This window comes from Botrytis fragariae (assembly GCF_013461495.1).
Source record: "Botrytis fragariae strain BVB16 chromosome Unknown tig00000255, whole genome shotgun sequence".
NCBI classification, from domain to species: domain Eukaryota; kingdom Fungi; phylum Ascomycota; class Leotiomycetes; order Helotiales; family Sclerotiniaceae; genus Botrytis; species Botrytis fragariae.
Window position 1 is genome coordinate 106,267 of NW_023501004.1, and position 25,384 is coordinate 131,650.

The following is a 25,384-nucleotide window of genomic DNA, read 5'->3' on the forward strand; positions in this document are numbered from 1 at the left end:
TTAGCTTAGGAATAAATCGAATATATAATATAATAATAGAACTAAAATCAAATTATAGGAATAGATTGAATTGAATTTAATTTGCTTATTCCTATTAGGTTTTCTTTAAAGAATATTCTAGATTTATATAGTTTATAATGAAATCCTAAGGCTTTAATACTTATAAATAAAATTGATTTAAATCGAATCTTATAGAATTATTTTATATAATAAAAAGAAAGTATAACCAATCAAATTTAATCAATTTAATAATAATCTTCTATATACTTCTATTTGATTTTATTTTATTCTAAATCAATTTAATAAAAAATATTAATATATAACTATATAATAATATAACTTTATAATATAGAATTATATTACAAATATATTAGTTATTAAGATATCTCTTGATTAATAAGGTATTAATAAATGATTTAATAGATTTATTATAGATTTTTATATATTTCCTTAATAAATATATTAAATCAATCTTATTATATATCTTAATTTAAATTGATTTGATTTGTAAATTCAATTAATTTGATACAAGCTAATAGCTTAGTAAGTCTATCAGCCTTTTGATTATTAGTAGATATATAAATTAGATTTAAATCCCCTAATTTAATAATATCTCTAATATAATAGAATCTGATTATTATATGCTTACTTCTTTTATGAAATATAGGGTTTTTAGTAAATATTAGTATAACTTGATTATTTGTATATAAAGGAAATTTATTTTATTTATATAAATTAAGTTTTAATAATAGTTTTTTAATATAAACAGTTTCTTTAGCTACTAGGTTTATAGTAATAAATTTGGATTCGGTTATAGAAAAAGCTACTATAGACTGTAACTTGGATTTCCAATTAATAGATTTATTCCCCAGTATAAATATATATTTGCTAATGGATTTATATATATTGATTTTCCTTCTATAATCAGCATTATAGAATCCTTGAATATAAGGGTTTTTAATCTTATTATAATTTATACTCTTATTTATAGTTCCTTTCAAGTATCTCAATATTCTTTTAGTAATTTGAATATATTTTATACTAAAATTAAACAAAAAACTAACTAATTTAGATATAGAAAATATTATATCGAATCTAGTTCTAAAAACTAAATACAATAAAAAGCCTATAATTTCTTGATATAATTTAATATTATTATTATTAGCTTTTTCTTTATTATAAATTAGCTTTATTTTAGAATCCATTAAAATAAAAACAGGATTAGAATCTAGTATATTGAATTCAACTAATACCTTTTTAGTATATTCTGATTAATATAGCTTTAGTATATTACTAATCCTTTCAATTTGAATCCCTAAATAGTCTTTTATAAAGCCTAAATTCTTTAGATTAAAATATTTTTTTAGATTATTAATAAATTTATTAATAATCTCTTGATTTAAAGCTATTATAGTAATATTGTTGATATATATACTTAGAATTATATTCTTATTTTTATTAATAAAAATATATTTCTTAGAAATTAGATTTATAAAGCTTAATTTATTTAATACATTTTTTAAAGTATAATATTATATTCTAATCAATTGTTTTAAGTTATATAAAGCTTTATTTAGCTTTAAAGTTTTGTTTTTTAGTTTGCTAAATTCCTTTGGTAGATTTAATAAAAGTAATATATCAATATTGTTTTATATAAATACTAGTACTATATCAATTTTATGGATTAGCTAATTATTTTGAAAAGCTAATATAAATAATAGCTTCTAGATTATTAATTTAACTATTAATATATATATATCAATATAATCTAATCTATATAACTATTCAAATCTTTTAATAACGAATCTAGTTTTGAATTCAATAAATTCTTTTGAATCCTTTATCTTATATATTCATCTTATTCTTAGAGTTTTATTATTATTCGAATTATCAATAATATCTTAGGTTTTATTTAGTTCTAGAATATTAATCTTATATTTCATTGCTTTTAGTTAATAATATTTCTTTAATGAGTTAATAGCTTTTTTATAGGATTTAGATTTAATTAATATATAATTTAACTTATTAATAATAATTTTATTATTAGTTTTAAGCTTTATATTAAAAGCTAATTAAAGATCTTCTTGATCTATTTCGATATTCACCCCCTTATTGATTGAATTAAAATATTTGGAAAAAGTAAGTCTATAATAGGAAAGTATATGTTTTTTATTATTATTAATATTTTTATTATTTGGGATTAGACTTTTTATTTGTTTAGATTATTATATAATAAATTCTATTAACTTTTTAAATATAGATTTATTAAGAATAAGTTTATTAGTATTAATCTTTATATAATTAAGTGTTTTATTATTTTCGCTATTTTCATTTATTTTGGAATTAGTTAAAGAACTATTAATACTAGTAGTATCTTTAATATCTAGTATATTCTGAATAAATCGAAATTCAAGGTTTTCTTTTTCTAAAAACTTTAGATTTTAATCTTTATATTTATTAGAATATATAAGATCTTTTTGAATATCAATATCTCTTAAACTAATCATTTTTTTATTAATTGGAATATAAACTAAATAATTATTAAACAAATCAAAACCTACTAATATACTTTTTCAAGCTTGAAAATCTATTTTTTTATTACAAATCTTTTTATTATTAATTATATAAATAAAAAAGTTTAGAATTCTAATATAACTTAAATTGAACTTCTTATTATATATTAATTCAAATAATAAATTATTAATAAAACTATTATATATTCTATTTTTGATATAAATAATAACTTTAACTAAATATAATTATAAATAGAATGAAATCTCTTTTTCTTTAATTAAATAAATTAGTTTTTCAATTATATATTTATTTAATATTTTGATTATTCCGTTTTATAAATAAGTATATAAACTTATATATTTATATATAATTCCATAATCTCGAATAAAATTCAACTATTTATTCAAAAGAAATTTAAAAATATTATCTAATTATAATATTTTAATATTAATATTAAATTGATTTCTAATTAGATTATAAAACTTTATTAGAATATTATATACTTATAATTTGAATTTAATTAAATATATCCATATAGCTCTAATAATTTAATTAATAAATATTAAAAAATATTTTTTATTTTTAATTTCTATAATTCTAAAAGATCTAACTATATCTAAACTGAATTTTTCGAATTTAAAATCTATTTCAAGTATTTTAGAGGGTTTTTTGCTTATTTTTTAATAGAATTTACTGAATTTATATGATTTATATATTTCTAAAATAGAATTAGTTTTATTTAATTAGATATTTAAGGATTTAATAATATAATCCTTATTTATATAATCTAATCTCTTATAAATTAGATTTAAATCAATTTTATTTAATAATAAATTCAATTCTTGAATTGATTCTTCTTCAATTGTAAGGGTATTAATATTTTTAAAGTATTTAAAATTCATTTTAAAATTAAGATAATATATATTAATTAGTTAGAATATTATAATTTGTATATTAACCTTTTTATTTATAATATTAATCTTATTTTCTAATGGAATAATATAATTAGCCTATTCTTTTTAAACTATTTTATTTGAATTAATAAAAATAAAGATTATATAAGAAATATAATATATTCTCTATAATAATATTTCAGATTTATTATTAATTAGAATAAGAATATCTTTTATATTATTAATATAAAGCTTTTCCTTATTTACTATAATAATAAAATGATTATTTAATAATTTATAATTTATAAATCATTTTTTATTAAATAAATAATACTTTATAGTATTAGAATCTAATATAAATTTATATTTAAATTTAAGAGATTGATTAACCAAGCCTATATAATAATCTATAGTTATTAATTACTTACTAGAGATTAGTTTATTCAAATTTTTATTTGAATTAATATTAGTATTTAAATTAAAATACTTTTTATTGTTTTTTTTATTAGTTTTTAATTCAGGATATTTTATAAAGTATTTGAATTCTAAATATCCTTTTTTAAAGTAATATTTGTAATAAAGAGTTTTATTAAAACTAGTTTTATTAGTATTTAAATCGATATTAGATTGTATTCTAGTCTTTTTGAATATTAGTTCAAAAAAAAGTATATTTAGATTAATATTAGCCGGATTTTTAGTTAATTCTTCGTATTTTCGAGAAGTAAAACTGTTGAATGAGCTTGGTAGGCCTCTAAAAAAAAACTATACTATAAAAGTATTAGGGATATCGAATTTTATCGATTTTAAATAGTTGTAGGATGATTGAATTAAATTAGTATATTCGTTTATTCTCTTAGAATTTGTATAATTAAATTCTATTAGCCTATTTAGATATCTTCTTATTAATTCAATAGAAGATTCTCCAAATATCTTATTAATAAAATCCCATAGGCTTTTAGCTGACTTTTTATCCTTAAATCTTTCGATTAATTCAAAGCTAATTATAGATTTAATAATTCTTAAAGTTTTTTTTTCATTTCTTTGATATTCAGAGATCTTTTTATTATATTTAATAGCTAATTCAGGTGAAATAGCCTTTCCTGATTTATCTATATATAAACTTTTATTAGATAGTATCTCTATATTATTGATATATGGTATAAAGTTATTTAATTCTAAAAAGAGCTTAGCTTTATTGATCTATTCTATATAATTAGATCTACCTTTTAAAAGGTCAGATTTAAAACTAATACTAAAAGCTATTTTAAGTTCTTTTATTATAAGCTTATTAATCTTATATACTAGATTAATACTAGTCTATATATATATATAACTAGTTTTTCGAAATTTGAATAGATTTTATAAATAAATCGATTTAATCTTAAAGATCTAATAGATTAGCCATCTTTTAAATTAAATCTTTATTTTATTTGAAATAAAATAAAGACTAAATAAGCTAGGGCACTTTGATATAAAGAAAATTGATATATTACTCGCTTTGGGTAGCAATATAGTATAAATATATCGTCTAGAGACCTAATTTTATACGCTCAATTAGATTTAGTTTCAAGGATGTAGGCTTTAGAATCTATATATAGTGTTTTTCAATATAAATTCGATTAAATTGATTCGAAAATTTGATATTCGATAACTTAATAGCTATATATATATAATACACAGCCTTAAATCAAGCTAATTCCCTTTTAAACTAATTTAAACTAACCGGGCTTATAACCTATTGAAGATAGAATCTTATATTATAATAAAATAATATTATTATAATATTTAATAAAAGACTGTTGGTTTGAGAAGGATACGGAAGACGTAGTACCTACGAATGTAGGTCCTAAATGTCTATATTGTATTCTGTCTAAAGAGCTAGCTATGTACAGGAAGTAGTAGGTCTTATATAGACCTACTGAAAGAGCTAGTCTCTTTCGCTTAGGGCTTGTAATACAGTAGCTAATGAATTGAAACTATTCACTGTATGATCAACGTTCATACAAAGACTTAGTTAGATTTAGCTTAGGGATAAATCGAATATATAATATAATAATAGAACTAAAATCAAATTATAGGAATAGATTGAATTGAATTTAATTTGCTTATTCCTACTAGGTTTTCTTTAAAGAATATCCTAGGTTTATATAGTTTATAATGAAATCCTAAGGCTTTAATGCTTATAAATAAAATTGATTTAAATCGAATCTTATAGAATCATTTTATATAATAAAAAGAAAGTATAATCAATCAAATTTAATCAATTTAATAATAATCTTCTATATACTTCCATTTGATTCCATTCCATTCTAAATCAATTTGATAAGAGATATTAATATATAACTATATAATAATATAACTTTATAATATAGAATTATATTACAAATATATTAGTCATCAAGATATCTCTTGATTAGTAAGGTATTAATAAGTGATTTAACAGGCTTATTATGGATTTTCACAGATTGTAACAGACTTTATCCCCTCTGGCATCGAAAATTCTCTGGCGCTTAGCTTCCACGAGATGCTTGAAAGTAGGAGAAGAATTGAGAAGGAGCGCGACAGGAAAGCGTACGAATGGCGGCTGACCGTCACTGCCCAACGGAAACCCTTCTTTCTCTTGACTTTTCAAGAGAATAATATAGCTCTTGATACCAGTAGCCCTCGCGGGCTTTTCCCTCTTCTGCTTCTGGACTCTGTTGAAAGTTTGTTTGGGTTTGATGAGGTCGAGTTTCTTGGTTCGAGCTTTAGTCGTAGTCGGCGGAGGCTGCTTATCATTTGCGGTAGTGAAGGATTGGAAGAATTGTGCGACATCTTCGGGTGGAGCTTTATCGAAAAAAGGTGGCTTTGGCCGTGTGCCATCAGCTAATCATTTGTTAAATGTCATAGCTCTGAATGTAAAGAAGAATAACGTTTCCAATAGTTCAGGCCACAATTCAAAGTTCAAGTTTCGAGATTCTGGGAATGACATAACTCGAACTCCATTTGACACGTGCAGGTACTTAAATCTCTCAGAGATTTATGCTAAGTCTTTGATTGTTCAACAGTAGTCCGGACTATTGAATATCCTGAAAAAAGATATAACTTACCAGAGGTCGTTTATACACTCCTAAGTCTTGGGATCTCCACGTTAAGAATGTACTCCAAAACAGATGCGTCTCCTGCCTCTATCTGAGGCTTTAAAATGCTTTGCACGTTCTAAAGAGCCAAAGTAAGAGTATCCAAGCTTGCTTGAGCGCTCCACTTGTAAGATGGTGAGTCGGTTGCCATGATAAAACTAATTAAATGTTGTCAGTTCGATAGTACTTCGAGATGCAACGGTGGTTGCAGAAATGAAGACAAAGACACAACCTGAAAGTTCTTGTGGATGATAAGTTCGTGCAAGACCTTCGTCTAATTTAATCAATTCAAGGAGAATGAATATCTTCAAACCCGCAAAGCACACAGAATGCTCCACAATTTATTTCTCCAATACAGCACCCACCCACCATAAGTTTGAGATATCCAAAAAGAAGATTGAAGAAAAAAATTGAACAAATGGCAGTAAAAAGATTAAAATAATATGAACCCGCCACAAGGCATGGTAGTGAGGTGATCGTATACCGAGTGCGCCAGGAAACGCAACTCACGACCTACCAAACCAAGCCTGGGGAGTATACGTGGGTCCCAACCGGAGTTGCTACCACTGTGCCAACTCACTTCATACTCTCGAAGGAATATACCTACCTATCTTAGATCTATAAAGGACAGTCCTCTTCTTTAATATCACCGTCACTTTATTGGTGAAAAAGTGGGGCAGGCTGATTGGCGAGTCGATAAATTTCGAAAATCAATCTTCATTCACAATGCAAATCTGGTGTACTTGATTTATCATGGTATTCTATTTAATCTCAATGTATATCTTTAGAAGTTTCTAAAGACGCCCTTCTTAACTTTTCAGAAATGTCAACGCGCCTGCAACCAAAGCTTCCACACCGGTCTTGAGTGTTGGCTGTATTACCGGCGCAAATAATGGACTATGATTGATTGGTACATCTTCCATCCTCCCCGCTTCCTTAGCTTTCCTGATGACTTCAGGATCTGTACCACCAAAGAGCCAATAACAGGAAGGTACACCTTTTCCACCCTCTTTGTTTGGTGCCTCTGTTGCCAAGGTTCCAAAATCTTCCGATCCTCCCAAAGGCGCGCAATTCTGATTGTGATTTTCCCCAAACACATCATCGAAAGTATCTGATAATTTTTGTGTGATGTCATCATCATTGACCAAGAAGGGGAAGCTGCTCGTCGGTTCGAATAGGGGTTCATTCGTAGCATTTGAAGCATCGCATTCTGCTTTCACGATTCTTCTAATCGATTTCAAAACCTTTTCTCTTGTCTCAGGATTAAAATTCCTCACGTTAATCTTCAACACAGCTTCATCTGCAATGATATTCTCCGTCATCCCCGCAACAACGCTTCCTACTGTTATTACAGCTGAATCTTGAGGGTTTACTTCTCTACTTATGATTCCTTGCAATCGTACAACAATATTAGCAGCCATAAACACCGGATCGATTGTCATATGTGGCTGTGATGCATGACCACCCTTTCCATAAACCGTCACCCGGAAACTATCTGCAGCAGATCCAGAGATTCCTGTTCGCGTTCCCACTTGTCCAGCTGCAAGCGGCATTACATGCTGTCCTAATACCACATCCGGAATAGGACACGCGTGTCTTTCAGGATCATACAATCCATCTTCTATCATAGCTTTCGCTCCTGCACCTCGCTCCTCATTTGGTTGGAACAATATCACCAACGTACCTTTCCAAGTGGACTTTGCTTTTGATAATGTTTCTGCAGCGGCTAACATACATGCTATATGCATATCATGTCCACAAGCGTGCATTACATCCTTTTCAATACCATCTGCGCCATCAACTTCTCTTTTCGTGCTAGCATATGGTAGACCGGTCAATTCCTTGACGGGTAATGCATCAATATCTGCACGAAGAAGAACAATAGGTCCAGAAGAGTTCTTCAAAATTCCAATGAGGCCAGTGCCACCGATATTTGTACGGACTTCAAAATTGGGGAGCTTTCGTAGTTCCTTTGCAGCAGTCTCTGAAGCTAGATGCTCCTGGAGTGATAGTCCAGGATTTTGATGGAGATTTTTGTAGACTGATTCGTAATAGCTGAGGTCAGGAATATACTCCTGGAGAAGCGCTGGGATACTCATGCTTGCTGTTTGTCTCATCAAGCTATCAGCAACAGTCAATGATAATTGATGAGGATAATCAATCCAAAGCCCGTGTCGATTGGAGGAGAAACTGAGGTCTTATCGCCAATGGACAGTCTTGATATATTGTCAAGTCGAATGAAGAGAACTGATTGATAAGCTTCAGTGTAAAGATACGGGCGGGGCCTCCATAGATACAGTGATGGCACGTGATGGGCTGGATTAGAGAGACCCCTAAGCTTGCCCACATTTCCCCATCTTCGTCCAACTTTCCCCCGCTATATGCGGGGCAAGCGGCTTTATCGAGTTCAGAACAACATCTCCAGATAACAAATGAAGCTCCAGGCAATAAAATTTTCTTCTTAAAAATTTCAGACATCCACAACACAAAATGGCCGATAATAACTTGGTCGATCGACTAGCCCTTATCACAGGTGCATCTGGGGGGTAAGAGGCACCACTCTTGACTGCGAAAGCTATGAATAACAAGGAGATAGTATAGGATCAGCTTGTGCTCGTGCATTTGCAGCTGAAGGAGTTCATCTCGCACTCACATATTCCACTTCCAAAGATGCGATTGATAGACTTCTGGACGAATTACGGCAAACATCATCAGGGAAAGATCTTCGAATCTCTATTCATCAAGTAGATATGGGTTCCCCAGAACAAATCTCGGGTCTCTTTGATGAGATCAAACGTGATCATGGGGGTCGCACAGTAGATATCTTAGTATCGAATGCTGGGTATGGAAAGAGAATTGTAGATATATCAGATATCCCATTAGAGGAATTTGACTATACCCTCAACATCAATTTGAGAGCCTCGTTCTTATTGGTTAAAGGTGTGGTTGAAGGAATGAAGGCACAAAAGTGGGGGAGAATCATCTTTATATCAAGTATAGCTGCTTATGGGGCTGGGCTCAATGGTTGCCGTATGATATATGCTTTTTATTTCTTCCCTTGAGTTTTTGGCTGATATGCACTTAGATTACGCTGCGTCGAAAGGTGGTCTTACGTCTATGATGAAGAATCTATCACTTCACCTTGCCGAGTACAAAATTACAGTCAATGATGTGGCACCAGCAATGATTGGCAACACAGGTATGATTCCAAATGCCGATGTTGCTCCTGGTTTACTTGATGCAATTCCGCTACATCGATTGGGAACTCCAGAAGAATGCTCGAATGCAGTTATGATGTTTGCAAAGACTGGATACGCTACTGGTCAAAGCTTGTTACTTGCAGGGGGGTTAAATCATAAGTAGACAGCTTTTGGCATTGTGTCTAGGAGCTCGTTGCAATCCTATCATAAGGCAGTATATTTATGGGTAGGGTTCCATTGGTAATGGTACTGTCTGTTGCTCAAATTGAGCTCACTGGGTCCATAACAAAATAATAGCGAGTTGATCTCCTTCCGATGTCGAAGCGAACATTAGACGTTCACATTTCAGTATCTGTGAACGCATTGTACAAAATGTGAATCGCTTGAGTCTTCGACGAAGTTCTTGTATCCGATTGTTCACTTCCAGTCTAGAACTTGGGAAGTATTATAAGCATTGAGGCTCATGAGAATTTGAACTCATTATACTTTTGAATATTTGAAATAGCAAGGCAAAAAGGCAAGACGAAAAGAGGGTATCATCTCGCATCCCACATCCCACAACGAAAAAAGGCATCAAAAGTACCACTTCAATATCCCATCGCCTATTATTGAAAGAAATCCCAGCCTCATCAACTTCCTGAACCTATTTTCCCCCATGTATAATTATACAATACAAGTGACGCTCCATTCCAAAAACAAAGACAGTTGGGGAATATAAATGCAAAGGTGCTCAGACACCAGGTACTTTGACATCCGTTCTACCACTCCTGTGCCAAATTGCCAATAATGCACCACAATGTCCGCATTTATGTTCAACATCCTTGAGACCAGAAATAAGGTAGGGTATACATCCTAGACAGGTGACTGCGCAGCAAAGAAGCGCGATGAGACTAATATACGATTAGTATTATTATTTATTGCCTTCGAAGAGGCGAAAGAGACAAACTTACTGTGTAGTCATTCCACTGTGACTTTCAACAGCTGTTACCTCTCTTACACCGCAAACAGGACAATCTACAGGAGTAGGGCCGGTTTGGAGTGCACGGATAGGCATAGCAGTGGCATAGTTATTCCTTCCCTGGTTGATATTTGCTTGGGGTGGAGGTTGCGCTGGATAATGATCTTGAGGAGGGTATTGACCTTGAGGAGGTGGAGCTTGATGTTGACTCTTCTCATTTGTGAAACCCTCGTGCTGAGGTGGGATTTGTTGTGATGCCATTGTATTTTGATTAGGGCCGACGACTTCAATACCTTGGTAAGCATCCGGATGGATGTTTTGTTGAGTTTGATGTGATTGTGGAGGTAAATCAGGATGTGGTTGTTGTTGAATATTTGAAGTAGATGTGTTGGTGATACCAGTTAATTGTGGAGAAACGGCCGTGAGGTTATGACTGGTTGAACCTGTGATTTGAGGAGATGTAAGGGGAGAAACTCCTTCTTGATAGGTAGGTGGAGGTGGATTATTATATTCGGCCATTGTCAGACGTTGTTTAGTGAATTGATTTGACAAATTGAAAGGGGCTTCACAAAGGGCTGTGGAGGCGCGTGGAGGCGTGGAAAGTATGATGTATGGTGTCGTTTCTATTTCAGCTAAGGCTCATCAAATAACTTGATCTTATGGAATGTGCAAAGACTAGGGATTCCAAGTTTTCGCCGAGATTTCTGAATCTTGTTTTATAATGACTGTGGTTTGGAAATTGAAGCTTCGTGAAGTTTGATTGCACGTAGATGAAATGTTTAATGAAATTTCCGGGCGTGGCTCCGAGTGTATTGCTGGATGCTACGAGGTATCCACATCAATGGGTTCTCCAAGTAAAGATAGGATAGTTTGTGTTGTAGAGAGAATGAAGGATGGAGTGAAAGGGTGAGAGGGTGAAAGGGTGAAAGAGTGAAAGAGTGAAAAGACGTTGGTTAGCATTACCTCCCAGCTCCCCAGCTACCCACTCGTTCTTTGCTAAGTTGTTACCTAGACCTTAGATCAACAGAAGGAGTTGAATGATACCGCAGCTGAACGGTTGGAGTGGCACAGGCCTGAATAAAGCTCACGCTAATGCAATAAATTATGTCAAAAATGGATATGTACCCAGGATAGTGCAGGATTATGAGGATATTACATAGGAAATGTAGAATATCTCCACTATTTTAAGTTAAGCTAATCAAATCACTCTATTGGAAATTAAGAAGGAGGATGGAGATGGAAATGGATCAGCCCTGGATCAGCCCTGGATCAGCCCTGGATCAACCTTGGCTCAACAACTGAAACTGGAGAATCGAGAGAAAAACTCCAAATTGGATGATTGGTGCCATGGGTACGGAGTGAAGGCTCGTGTGGCTCATATGGCTCATATGGCTCATGTGGCTCATTTTGGCACGTGCTGGGGCTGAGTCCAGGTTGATGATCCTGAGAGTCTACTCTGTCCAACAACTTCTGCATGCACTCTTCAATAAAATCTTCCCCCAGTTCCCGAGCTCGCCACTACGAATTATCTCCTTCATTCAAACCCCTTCAAAACTATGGTATCTCAGACCTCTCGTAACAGCGATCCATGAGAATGTTTCTCGCAAAATCATCCCTTGATCATACACACCATGAAGGATAGTGTGGGTATGACATTGCATAAGTCGGATACGTTTGGATGGGACTCGGACATTGTGAAGCGTAATCATACATGAACGCTTCATTATTTTCATACTCGATTTGTTCTTGCTCTTGTTCCGGTTGCTGCCAGGTTTCAAAGTAAGCATATTGTCAAATTTGATGATTGGAAGCAACAGTATTGCTACCATCACCCAATCGCATGTCGTCAGACAGCTTATATGCAACTTACAATAGGACAATCCACGTGAGCCAAACTTGTTTGTTTTCTTGGTCGAGAAATACTAAATTCTCCACATCGTCTATGACTGACAATCTTCTTGTGGTTTCTTTGCCATCTCTTGAACCTCGAACAGATGTAAACGCTGGTACTTGATTCATTGCATCCTGTGCAACGAACTTCTTGCTCAACGCACATCTTAATATAGCGAGCGATTCTAAAAAAAAAAGCTTCAATGAGATTGGGAATTTGATCGAATGATTTTGTTGGATTGTTCGGGAGCAATTGCTACATTTGCGGAGTGCCCGTCAGGAATTCATGCTCCGCACAGTAGGACTTGTCTAGATTTCAAAAGTTTGAAATCGAAGAGACAGACTACTTGTATTTAACTCCAGAGCTACCTGACAAACGTCCCATTTTATCTGGTAAAATCACATAAAACTTATACACGTATCGCTCATGAACCAAGTGGTCCATTTCTACTCGAGCGCACCAACGCACAAAAGATAACAAGGCATCTTAATGGCGGTTCACACCCCACCCTTATTTTTATCGGCTAAACCGATATTCAAATTATTCACTACATGTTTGATCACTACTTACTACTCATGTAACCACAATAAATGATATCGAATAGGCTTCATCCTTCTCTCACCTCTTAACTAATATCTTTACAATGCACTGGTCCACGAGAAAGACGAGGCAGATGATTGTTTCTTCCCAGTGGTTGGCGAATGCATGCAGCGAGAATACTATGTATTCAGAATGATTTAACCGGACCAAATTATTCAAAAGTTCGGAGCGGGATGACAGATTTGATTCAAGCTGTCAATATTTTATGTATATTTCGCAAGGATGTTTCTTGCTCTGATGATGGTTCTGTATTGGATATAAGTGATTGCCCCGGCAATTAGAATTCTCCTCGCATTGGTATCTTTCGCAGATGGATACGTTCATGATTCTACTCTTGTCTAACAAAGTAGAATCCGCGAACTTATCCATCGTTCATGTGCTCTCACAGAATACTTCACCGATTGCAACTTGTGTTACTGGAAGATCACACACCTTCATTACAGCCCGTACTGCAGCGCGTCTGAAATACCCGGTGCAAGTGCTTCCCATAGTTCGGATTGCGGTTTATTTGAGATTCTAGTTTCAAAGTTTTCGATTGTGGGATTTGGACCATTGAAAACCCTGCAAGGGTGTTCATTGAACGCTTTTTGCCAGTGCGACCATCTCATCAACTATCAATTGGAACCAGAGCAACCCGTACAATACTTGGATCGATTTACTTGAGCACAATTGTGACAAGCGTTCGTATATTTATATCCTTCTTCTCTCTTCCGCTCCACCCTTTCTGATGGAAGCGGGTGATGTACGTATGTGAATGGAACGAAGCACAGGACAGATATATTCGCGAGGAGACACGTAGGAACCGGGAGCCATATGGCTGAATATAAAAACGATTCTCGAATTTATGAATGGTCGTCTCAGGAGTGTGAGCCAGGCAACGGCGTAGGCGAAAGTTTATGGATTGGGGAGGATTGAATCCTGAAGCTTGGGCGCGGGGGGAAATTCATGGACTTTGAAGGGTAAGAGTATTTGGTCTTAATGAATTAACGTTACAGGATAATGCGCGACTTTCTACAATGGAGCTTTTTATGACTCTTACTCTTCTTCATCTCCTTCCGCGACCAATTTCATTCACGAGTACTTGAAGTGATTGTGGTATGTCTCTACAGTGATTCGATACTTTTTTCTTTCGTCATAGAGAATGGGATGGCTATTTAAAGACAGCTTTCCATACCACTGCTCAAATCCTCTGCAACTATCTGGAAGTCTGACATCTATTTATCCCTGCACAAAATCCGACACGCAATACATCATTCATTCACACGCATCACGAACTCGCACCACCCTCGAAATGTGCAAATAAACCGAAATTATCTGTCTCTCTTGCTCTTTCACCATTACGGTAATCGATACCTGTTCTCTTTACAAAGTGAAATCAGCAGCTGAGCACGGCATCTTACATCGAAATTGCCAAAGGTTCAAGCCCAATGCTGAGAATGCAGAATATGTGCAGAAGGCGGATAAAGAGTTTCACATGTGTGAAGATCGACGAGCGGGATCTGCATTTCCCTTTTCCTTCTTTGGGATGAGATGGAGAGATAAGTAAAAATCGGAATGGGAGGGATGGCCCGGATGGGGAATGGGTTGGGATGGGTGGAAAGGGGTGAGAAAGGCCAAGACGCTAGAAGCTAGATGTTTCTGGGGATGGAAAGGTAGAATGAAGTATAACAGGGGTGTATAGAAATGGGTAGATCTTAGGAAAGCGAAGTAGACTAGACATATAGGGAGGAGGGGAAAGAGCCCAAAGCTCTAGAGAGACTGGCTTGGTCAAACTGTCCTTAGTTTGTACCCTTAGACCATGGACCCTTGAGGAATGCACATACACTATGCTTTTACGTAACATTATGATAGTGGAATCTACAGTGATATTGAGAGTGCGCGTTGCACACGTTATTTTAAAGTCCCTATGCCTGGGAGTGGGAGCGGAGTGGGAGCGCAGGCACAAAGAGGGAATCCCTTTTGTTCTCCCCCACCCCGTATCGAGGAACTTATTGTCTAACCCTCTACCTACAAAGACGTAACGTAGATCGCGATACTTTCGATCGCCCAAATAGAATCAGACATTAGAATGAAGTAACCGGGTGCAAATGCGCAGTTCGGGATGCAGTTGGTACTCCTGTCAGTAGTATTGTACGGGGTATGATGGAACATTGAGCCTTTCAAAATCAATTTAATAGCAATTGTAAGAACATCTCAAGATATATTCATGGTAATAAATGTCTGCAAGCTGGTTGAGTTGAACGGTGGAGAAATTGATTAGATCAAGTCTCATTTATTGATAACATTCTATTTCTATTTTCAATTGATTAGAAATACAATTAAATATATGGTTAAACGTCCACGTTGAATAACTGCTGACATACCCCATACAAAAATGTTTTGACCACATTGACGTAGAGCCGCAAATTGGGGCCTGGTTCGTTCGTTCTTGAGCCTGGGATTTTGGTTCTAGCCAGATCATATATTATCTTATCATATCGTATCATTTCATTCTATGATTCTTTGACATTTCTTCTCCTTCTTCTGCTTCTTCTCCTCCTACTCGAAGACAAATTCAATCGCCTTTGTTCCGTTATTCGTATTGTCTCACCTCATTGTGATTTTGATATTCCTGTCGAGCTCACATGCCTTCTTCCACAACTAAGCATCGGTGATGCCACTGCGATGGCTACGAGGTTGGCTGGGCTTTCCTCCCAGTAATCAGTCAACATTTATCTTCAAATCAAGATGGTTCCTATTACTTCTTCTGGCAATATGGCTACCTCTAAGCAATGCAATGACACCTGCGCGCATTGCAGAGTTACGAAAGGAGACGGTCGAAATGTTTTATCATGGATTTGACAATTATATGGAACTCGCATTCCCGGAGGATGAGGTTTGATTACTGTTAAAGGTTCAGAGTATCTATAGCTAATCTTTCTTTTTAGCTAAGACCAGTATCCTGTACACCACTCACTCGAGACGCTCAAAACCCTCGACATCTCGAACTAAACGATGTACTCGGAAATTATTCTCTTACTTTAATTGACAGTCTATCGACTCTTGCAATTTTGGCATCTGCCCCTCCAGATGAAGAAGAAACCGGCGCAACAGCACTTCAAGAATTCCAAAACGGTGTCGCTTCTTTAGTATTACAATATGGTGATGGCACAAGCGGAGCATCCGGAAAAGGTCTACGTGCTCGAGGTTTTGACTTGGACAGTAAAGTCCAAATTTTTGAGACAGTAATCAGAGGTGTAGGTGGGCTACTAAGTGCTCATGAATTTGCTGCTGGAATTCTACCAATTAATGGATACAAACCACAATCTAGCAAGAACTCAGGAAAGACTTCGAAAATACATCAACCTGCAATTTTGTGGCCGAATGGGTTTAAATATGACGGACAACTTCTGCGCCTAGCTCTAGATTTGGCTGAACGTCTACTACCTGCTTTCTATACCGCGACCGGTATGCCATATCCAAGGGTCAATTTACGACACGGTATACCATTTTATGTGAATTCTCCTCTACATGAGGGATCTGAGCTTGGCGACTATGTGCAAGAGGACACTCCTGAAATTACCGAAACATGTAGTGCAGGAGCAGGTAGCTTGGTTTTGGAGTTCACTACTTTGAGTCGTCTTACCGGAGATCCAAGATTTGAGCAATTGGCGAAGCGAGCATTCTGGGCGGTTTGGAATAGGCGGAGTAATATTGGGCTTATTGGAGCAGGAATCGATGCAGAGAATGGCCAGTGGATTGGCTCATACGCCGGTATAGGTGCGGGTACAGACAGCTTTTTTGAATACGCATTCAAAACCCACATTCTGCTTTCCGGGCAGAGCACTCCAAATATAACGACGCATAGACAACAACAGCATGAATCATGGTTGGATCCAAATACAATATACAATGAATTGAGTGCTGAGGAGAATTCTCCAGAAGCTTTTCTTGCAGTATGGCACGAAGCTCATGCAGCAATCAGGAGGCATTTATATAGTCCTACTCACCACCCGCATTACGTCAATGTTCATCTTGTCACCGGCTCTCCGCAGGCCTTCTGGATCGATAGTCTTGGAGCTTACTATCCCGGTTTATTGACTCTGGCTGGAGAGGTTGAGGAAGCCATTGAAACTAGTCTATTGTACACCGCTTTATGGACGAGATATGCGGCCCTTCCCGAAAGATGGTCAGTACGCGATGGACATGTAGAAGGAGGACTCGGTTGGTGGCCTGGTCGCCCTGAATTCATTGAATCGAACTACCACCTTTACAGAGCGACAAAAGATCCATGGTATCTTCATGTCGGAGAAATGGTTTTGGAAGATATTAAACGCAGATGTTGGGCAACATGTGGTTGGTCAGGTCTACAAGATGTGCGCACTGGAGAGAAGAGCGATCGTATGGAAAGCTTCTTTCTTGGAGAAACAGCCAAATATCTCTACCTACTTTTTGATCCGGATCATCCAATGAACGATCTCGATGCCGCTTATGTCTTTACGACTGAGGGACACCCTCTCGTACTTCCTCGAGAAAAGTCGAAGCGCCCCGTTACACCTCGTACGCCGGTAACAAGTAAAGCAGTTCAGCCAACTTATAGGGCATCTCTTCGAGATACTTGCCCTGTACCCCCTCCGCCAGTACCTTTTACCGTCTCCAGTACAGCTGCCAGGACGGACGTATTTCATGCTTCTAGTTTGATAGGTTTACACATGATACCAAATCATCGTGCCACGATGGATGGTGAAAATATCAAGGTCAACAATCATACATACTTTCCATGGACTTTACCAATATCAATGATTCCAAGTAATGGTACTTGCGATCGTCTTCCGATAACCACAACTTTCACAATTGAGTTTCCTAACAATAATCCTTTGAGCACTCAAAACGCCAAAAATGGTTTCAATATTATCTTTAATATTCCAACAAGTCTTGACCGTACAAGTGATGGTAGTATATTGGTCAAGAGTTTGTCTGGTTTGAAGATGGGCATGATACACGAAAGTCAATCACATTCTTCTGGAATCAATCAACAACTCTCCGGATCTTGGAGAGTGGGCAGTATTGCCAATATCCCGTTAGGACGAGATGAGCAGATATTGATACCCCGAGATGTTATTGGAGATCTTACAGATCCTTCATTCTCACGTATAAAAAATCCAGTCATGCTTGACATAGTCATACAACTTGAACACGTCCATGATCACAATCAAAATATGTCAGAAAGTGTTGAGGAATTGTTTGACGAGGAGGTAATATACGAAGATACTCCGGCTTTAGCATTGGAAGAATCGATTAGTAGTGCAGGATTGGCAGAATACAGAACTTTGCTAAGTTCTCTCCTTCAGCAAGTGACATCTGCACTTCGCGATCCGGCTGCTACTCTACTCCCACAACCCCAGATGGCTCCAACGTATACCTACGTTACTCTTCCGGCTGTTTTACCAACTGGCAAAGGTGCACACCTCTTGATTAATGCACCGGAGGCTCCCGATCCTATGTCCGCCAAGACTTCATCTGCCACTCTTTCATTTGGAAGTATTTTCTTCGCAGGTGAAGCTTGTAATGGAAAACTCCCCGATGAAGCAGTCAAACAACATCATGTTATAGTCATGAAACGCGGCGGCTGTACTTTTTCCGAGAAGCTAGCCAACATTCCTAGCTATACACCCACATCCAAAGGTCTTAAATTAGTCATTGTGGTTTCAGACGATAAAGACGATGTGGAATCAGGCGAGGAAAATACGGAGGATGAAGGGGGCTCGCGGAGAGGAGAGCAAAATCTCGTCAGACCGTTATTAGATAAACCACAACTAACTCCAAGTGGCCTTTTGAGACATCATCAAATTAGTATGGTAATGATTGGAGGAGGTGATGAAGCTATCGAGGCATTAAAACGGGCTAAGAGTGTCGGAATCCGTCGAAGATACCATGTGGAAAGTCAAGGACTAACGGTTAGCAATATTTTTGTGGTTTGATTTCACATATGAATAACAGTAAATATATGAAGTATATGATCAAGAGCATCGTGGAAATCTGGCGTTAGGATATCTCATTGGGTTGGGTTGGTGCGCTGAGAAATGATGAAGAAAGCCACTTCTTGTAACGATTGGGGTACCATTGTTTCATACCTTGACATGTTGTAGATATTTTCGATGCTTGATTTTGCATATAAACGCAATTACATACACATTTCGTGCTTCTGCGCCAGTCCAATGGTTCAGATTGCAGTCCTGACTATTGTACACATTGTGCAGCAGCACCGTTGCTTCAAAAGGTTTGAGACTTTATAGAAGTACCTAGTACTCATTTTGGGTCAAATGAAATTTGGATTACTTGTGATCTTTCCCTTTATAATATAGTCCCGTAAATGCGAGGACGTGTGCTTCGATTCTACATGGCCCATCCAACAAGCAGGCGTACTGTTGTTTGACAGCACTATACCCGGAACGAAGAGCAAGTCACAGTCATGTATTTGCGCTGCGGCAGTCGAGATCCAGATATATCAGAGCAACTCATTCAGATAGTATGATAATCGCCGAGTGAGCATAACTCCAAGCATCGCGAAATCAACAGGAAGTAAAAGGTAGGAGTAAACCACGAGGATTGTGTAAATGATTATGAGATTACTCGTCAGCAAAGCGATTTGGTTGTCTATCCGTACCGCTGTAAATCTACTGCTTGATTCATGTCATGATTTCTGAGGAGTGGAGAATAATCTTTTGATCAACCAAGTACCAGCATGCCATTCAAGTACTAATAATAAAACGTCCAACGATCGCCCGACGATGATGCACTGTCAACGATACTACTCTTTTTGTGAAGCCCATCTACATCAATTTCTCAATCACAGAAGCACTTAGCAACTGTCTTGTCTCCTTTGAGTATAGAATCAAACCCCCTCTATCCCCTCTATCCCCTCTATCCTCTATCCCCTCTATCCCCTCTATCCCCTCGTCCCCATATTCATCGAAAAAAAAAACTTCATCAATGATAATGTGTACATGTGCATATATATAAATTACCATTTTCGCTTCCCGCATGACTTCCGATTTGGGAGTTGGAAGCGTGCAGGTATGGTCCAGAAGGTTGGCCATCCATCCACAAGGATTTGAATCTTGATCTAGGGAACGGACTTCAACCATGTCTGTCAACAAACATCTGTATTCGGCATACTTTTATTCAACACTTGATCTCCTACTTCTCAATTCGCTCTGTTAATTTATCAGCTACTTACTCGGATGCATGTATTCTGTCTGTCCCATCGAAAGACTCGCGAACAATTCAAATTTACGTCCCAAGGAAATGGAAATTTGTATAACAAAAGCATCATCTAATTTCGAATTCGTCGATCTGAATATCTTCGCTACGCTATCAGAATAAGTATCCTTTTAAGACTGAAACTTATCTATGGAAAGAACATCCCTAATAGGAAACATGAGAGATCCCCTAAAGTAAAAACTCCGTACGCTATGCTATTTCTCACAACCCTTTAAACTCCATACATTTTAACTGTCTCTCAACGCTTTAAAGTTCATCGAAATTTGGTCTCACAATCGTCCATTTTCTAGGAGTGACTGGAAGTCCAATATAATATTCCCAAAATCTTGAGATCTCGAGGACAAAAATCTCCCATCTATAAGTATATGTAAGCATTTGCATCAAAGCACGTAAGGAATAATAGCGGGAAACATACAAAGTTACAGGAGATCTAAACCATCCCCAAAGAACATATTTGGTGATATTCCACGTCAATCTTAGTTCTTTCCAGAAGATTTCCGAGACGGTAGGTTCTCTATGCTTCAACTTCACCTCCTCATCATATTCCGCAAAATCTTTCACTATTGGATCTTCGTGAACTTCATCAGGAATAACATGATGTGGTTTCGTCACACGATCTGTTAGCTCAATGGCCTCTTCTGACTCATTCTCTTCTGCTTCTACCAAAGTTCGGAACTCATTGATAGCGCGGAGAGAATGGGAAATACGACCCAAAGTATTGAACAAAGCGACGAGTTCGGTTCGCTTCAATATCGGGACATCCAATGAATTGTTATCGGTTTCAAATAAAACTTTAAGCGCTGCTCCGTAACCTGCGGTTTGAACTTTACCCCATAGTCGACATTTATCACAGCCCACACAATCCATGATTCGACTGATATTTCTGAATCGATTGCGGAAATCTTCTTTCAAACTTGGACCTTCTCCATTAACAAACATCAAGCTTTCATCGAAAATTCGAGTCTCCTTTGATGCTTTCGACATTAGAGTTTGCACCTTGGATTGGGTAACTTGATCTTGAGCGGGATCCCCAGAACAGAAAGTGTAGTCCTTAAGCGAAGGGCCAAGCTTTGTGACTGCTCGTAGAACAAGAGCGTAATTGAAGTAAAGATTCGAAACACGTTCCGGAAATCCATGTAGACGGTCTTTGTAACATTCAACATTCATGCCCCACTCACCAGTAGTTTGATTTAAATACTCGTAACAGAGATGTGTGCTAATGGAGGTGTGCATGCCAGAAATGACTCTATAGAAGACACGCTTCTCCAAACACTCATCCTCCAATTCAAGACCGGTCTCTGCTACGAATGGGAGATTTGGGGAATGTTCTCGTTGTTCTTCCAATATGTGTTGACGGCCATGTTGTTTGAGAACAGACTTGAGTTCGTTTGCCGCGGGCTCTTTCAGAGACAATGGAGAGTGTCCGAGGGATTCCGAATGTGGGAAGGATGCTTTGGAAAAGCAATTCTCTCGATAAATGGCATCCCAAACTTGTTTTGTACCCTCACCAGCATATCCGGTAAATCTCTCCGGGTTGTCTACCAAACTCACATAATCCCCTTTTGATCCTGCGCCTTCATCGTCCGGTACACAATAATCTCTCTCGTCACATTCGTCATCGTATTCTACCACACAACTCTCACCCACATCCTCGCCGAGCTTTCCTTGAAGTGGTTTCTTTGGACGCTCTTGTTGTAATTTCTTGCCCGGATGGCCGGCTTTTGGTCCTTCGAGTTTTCCCAATTCCTCTGCCCTCCATACTAGTGGTATATCTTCTTCATTGTCTAATGTATTTACGGCGCAGGCAATGTTGCCACACATGCCATTCTCATCGTTCCAAAATGGACATTCCTTACCGAATAAGTTCAGACGGTAATAGGCAAAGAAATCGGTGGTTCGTGTGAGGTCGTCTAAGGAAGGTGATATTTCTCGGTTCAGGTCATCGAGGGTAGCATATGTTGTACATGCATCCGAAACGATAGCTTTTGGGGAGATCTGAGTAATGGCATTAGACACATATGCCTGGTAAAAGAAAAGTAAAGCATACCGCGCAAACATCTGGACTTTGAATAGTTTTTGATTTGGATGAAGAATCAGAAGCTTCTACATGAGGAGTACAAGTACTCAAGAGAGTAAATAAACCCAAGTAGAATGCTCGAGCGGCGGTCTTCATGATGAGACTGACACTTGGCCTTTTGTTTGATATGTTAGATGAATTTCATCCAGGCACAAGTAAAAAGCTTCGGAGTTTCCGAAGTAGGACGTTGAATTATCCAGAGATATGATAGGTTGGGAGTATGAGAAAGTTGATGTATTGAGAACCTCTTTTGTCGATATCTTGTAACTGTGAAAGGAAGGTCAAGACAAAAATAGTTTCTGTAAGGTGGAAGAACAATGACAACCTTTCCGAGCAGATTCTTCTAGATGGGTAGTAAATTAAAGACACCTTTCAATAAGCAAATAATGTATTAAAAAATGAAACTTTTGGTCTTTTCGATCTTAATTTTGATAGTCAATTAAATACACATAATCCTTCACTAGTCATATAAACATATATGATATGTTGATTTGAAAGCACATGATGATGTTTCGAGTATTTTTACAATCTGTCCATTTTAAAGGAGCCGGAGTGGCTTGAGAGTCGATAGTGGTTTGTTATCATTCATTCATCCTTCCATCGGATCTTCAGCCCGGAGATCAAACAGTGCCACTTTTATAAATAAATAAAAAAGCCATGGAGTATGTAATGGAACATCTAACGGAATATCCAACCGAAGATTCAACGGCCCGGATCATGGTGTTGATGGCACAAATAGACTCCTCTACCTAAGGTTACCATTAATAGAATTGGCTGCTACAATGTCTTGTACTAGATCTACATTCGAAGATGTCGCTATTCATCCTCCTGTTTCTTCTTCCGTCTCTCCCATTTGGAAGATTCACGTTCAAAGATTACTAGGGGCCTACCTAGTTTTTACCAAGCACCACATCAAAGGACATGCGTGAGAATCAAATGTTATCGAATATCATCATCACCTCATATCGACAACATACGAGGTTCAACGAGCGTGATTCCCTACTTATTAGTCCTTCGAATCTTGCGACTATTTCCTCGTCTCAGCTCACCAAGCACGCACGGAATAACTGTCACACAATAACACTATGTTGAAAACATGTATGTAGATATGATTTATTGTTTTTTTGGTAAACCCTTGTCTTCTAATGAGACTGCAATAACCTGAGAACCGTCACCCCCATTGTGCCCCCGCAATCATCCTCCCGTTTTGCATGTACTTATGCTGAACCTGCCACCATACATCATCGGATCCTCAGTGTTGGTTTCTTTTCTGCTTTTCTACACTCCCTAAATCCATTGCAACCAGCCCTAAAAAGCCTTGCTATCATTAACTTCCCAAGATGAACTAGGACTAGTATATAGCAGTGGAGATGATGTTAATTAATCCTGATCTAATACATCAAACGAATAATTGAAACCCATAAAGTGTAAGTCGTGTAAGTTAGGAGAGACATCAGACGTAACATCGTCAAAGCATATGTCCTCCTGTATAAGGTGTTATGCTGAATCAAGAGACTCGTCGAGATCGAGTTTGATAAAATGCAGCATGTTTACTATTGTTGAGTTGGTGGCTGATAATTAATTGATCTCCTGAATGAATTCATTAGCGTTTAACAAAGGGTTAAGGGGATGTCCTGGTAACGTACTTGAAGAGTAGAATGTGTGGTTCTGGCTCATGTACCTCATAATGTTCCCAACCAAGACTCTATTTTCACCTGATCAGTCCCATTTCTTTCCGTATTCAACTTTTCTCTACATACCTGTGTTATTCCCAATGCTCTCCATTCTTCCTCCCACAATAGCTTCAAGGTACCAGTTTGGGGATCATGGTATTCCTTTGGGATAACTTTCAGCATAGCTTTTGGTAGTTGAACATGTCGGTACTCGTATTGATCGTCGGAGTATCTATAAGAATGAATCAGTGTTTGCGCGATGGAAGGATTTGGACTCAAGGTTTGCGCCATAGCTTGTACTGACCTTGCGGAATAATGAATTGCATCAATAAATTCATCCAAACGCTCCTTCTCGGCCTCGGAAAGTGGTCTCGCGTACTTGTTTCTTCTGGTATAGTCTATTTCGGCCATTGTGCTCAGAGTTCTACTCTATTCTTGGAGTCGCGATTGATGAATATGGTCAAACGTATAGGTGGGGCAACAACGCGACAGAGAGTATTTTGAAGGTTGAATCGACAGACTCGGAGGTTGGATGATTGTTCTGTGGTATATGAGATCTTGTATTGTCGAGACCGATGACAATTATATGATTGGCGCCGGCGCAAATGTATATGGTATTCGATGTAGAAAGGCGTCGAGGGGTTGATTGGCTTTAGATTGCGCTTCTTTTGCGGTGAAGAAAACTATATGCGGAAAGCAGAGGGAAGTATTGGAAAAACTGGTTGATAAATTGTAATTGATTGAAGACAAAATGGTTCCTCAAGCAAATTGTAGTGACTGCAAATAACTTGTGTATTTGTGTATTGTATGTGACGTGTTGGTTGTGAAATTGAGTTGATTGATTTAAGTTGCGAAAGTGTTTATTTTGTTATTGGGATATCAGAAGTGGACTCGGGAGGGGGGTGGTGGTGTAAACAAATAGAAAAGGTCTTAGTAAAAAGTTCGGTGACTTCTTAGTTGTTGGTGTAAAGTGGAGTCCAGCCTTGTCAAAGAGGCTGAAGTTCAGCCTTGTTCCATTCATTACACATGTCCAATCAAACCACCAGCGCAGGTGGCAGGACAAGATTTGTAGTTTGCGCCTAAGGCATGCTTACCTTCTCTCGAACTGTCATGTGATACAGCCCTCCGATTCCAATTCATTGCCAGGACTCTCTGTATGATTTATCGCTTCACTGGATGTTGGAAACTGTTGATTG

At 36.7% G+C, this 25,384-nt stretch overlaps 9 protein-coding genes across 9 annotated transcripts; 2 read left to right on the forward strand and 7 right to left on the reverse strand.

The window, feature by feature from the left end:
* Positions 1–5,865: 5,865 nt before the first annotated feature.
* Positions 5,866–6,684, reverse strand: Bfra_011813 (uncharacterized protein; the record flags this gene model as incomplete). Its single annotated transcript, XM_037342139.1, has 3 exons — positions 5,866–6,233; positions 6,515–6,574; positions 6,603–6,684. Coding segments are annotated over 3 exons (510 nt in total), but the record flags the coding sequence as incomplete, so codon positions are not given.
* Positions 6,685–7,335: 651 nt separating this feature from the next.
* On the reverse strand, positions 7,336–8,625 carry Bfra_011814 (putative peptidase m20d protein; the record flags this gene model as incomplete). The annotated part of the gene is made up of 1 exon (XM_037342140.1): positions 7,336–8,625. One exon carries the CDS (start codon positions 8,623–8,625, stop codon positions 7,336–7,338), a length of 1,290 nt encoding a protein of 429 aa, XP_037187798.1.
* A 351-nt stretch (positions 8,626–8,976) lies between these two features.
* Bfra_011815 (putative 3-ketoacyl-acyl carrier protein reductase protein) lies at positions 8,977–9,889 on the forward strand (the record flags this gene model as incomplete). Its single annotated transcript, XM_037342141.1, has 3 exons — positions 8,977–9,072; positions 9,123–9,556; positions 9,612–9,889. Exons 1-3 carry the CDS (start codon positions 9,017–9,019, stop codon positions 9,887–9,889), a joined length of 768 nt encoding a protein of 255 aa, XP_037187799.1. The 5' UTR covers positions 8,977–9,016.
* A 519-nt stretch (positions 9,890–10,408) lies between these two features.
* On the reverse strand, positions 10,409–11,203 carry Bfra_011816 (putative lipopolysaccharide-induced transcription factor regulating tumor necrosis factor protein; the record flags this gene model as incomplete). The annotated part of the gene is made up of 2 exons (XM_037342142.1): positions 10,409–10,616; positions 10,677–11,203. The coding sequence occupies 2 exons, from the start codon at positions 11,201–11,203 to the stop codon at positions 10,457–10,459; spliced, it is 687 nt and encodes a 228-aa protein (XP_037187800.1). The 3' UTR covers positions 10,409–10,456.
* Positions 11,204–11,953: 750 nt separating this feature from the next.
* Bfra_011817 (uncharacterized protein) lies at positions 11,954–12,471 on the reverse strand (the record flags this gene model as incomplete). The annotated part of the gene is made up of 2 exons (XM_037342143.1): positions 11,954–12,202; positions 12,229–12,471. The coding sequence occupies 2 exons, from the start codon at positions 12,469–12,471 to the stop codon at positions 11,954–11,956; spliced, it is 492 nt and encodes a 163-aa protein (XP_037187801.1).
* A 4-nt stretch (positions 12,472–12,475) lies between these two features.
* On the reverse strand, positions 12,476–12,740 carry Bfra_011818 (uncharacterized protein; the record flags this gene model as incomplete). The annotated part of the gene is given in 2 exon segments (XM_037342144.1): positions 12,476–12,538; positions 12,555–12,740. The coding sequence occupies 2 exon segments, from the start codon at positions 12,738–12,740 to the stop codon at positions 12,476–12,478; spliced, it is 249 nt and encodes an 82-aa protein (XP_037187802.1).
* Positions 12,741–15,828: 3,088 nt separating this feature from the next.
* On the forward strand, positions 15,829–19,135 carry Bfra_011819 (putative glycoside hydrolase family 47 protein; the record flags this gene model as incomplete). Its single annotated transcript, XM_037342145.1, has 2 exons — positions 15,829–16,050; positions 16,103–19,135. 2 exons carry the CDS (start codon positions 15,829–15,831, stop codon positions 19,133–19,135), a joined length of 3,255 nt encoding a protein of 1,084 aa, XP_037187803.1.
* Positions 19,136–20,684: 1,549 nt separating this feature from the next.
* On the reverse strand, positions 20,685–22,611 carry Bfra_011820 (putative endoplasmic oxidoreductin-1 protein; the record flags this gene model as incomplete). The annotated part of the gene is made up of 2 exons (XM_037342146.1): positions 20,685–22,433; positions 22,486–22,611. The coding sequence occupies 2 exons, from the start codon at positions 22,609–22,611 to the stop codon at positions 20,685–20,687; spliced, it is 1,875 nt and encodes a 624-aa protein (XP_037187804.1).
* A 1,457-nt stretch (positions 22,612–24,068) lies between these two features.
* On the reverse strand, positions 24,069–24,599 carry Bfra_011821 (putative cyclin-dependent kinase regulatory subunit protein; the record flags this gene model as incomplete). Its single annotated transcript, XM_037342147.1, has 3 exons — positions 24,069–24,105; positions 24,162–24,220; positions 24,276–24,599. The coding sequence occupies 3 exons, from the start codon at positions 24,597–24,599 to the stop codon at positions 24,069–24,071; spliced, it is 420 nt and encodes a 139-aa protein (XP_037187805.1).
* Positions 24,600–25,384: the final 785 nt, after the last annotated feature.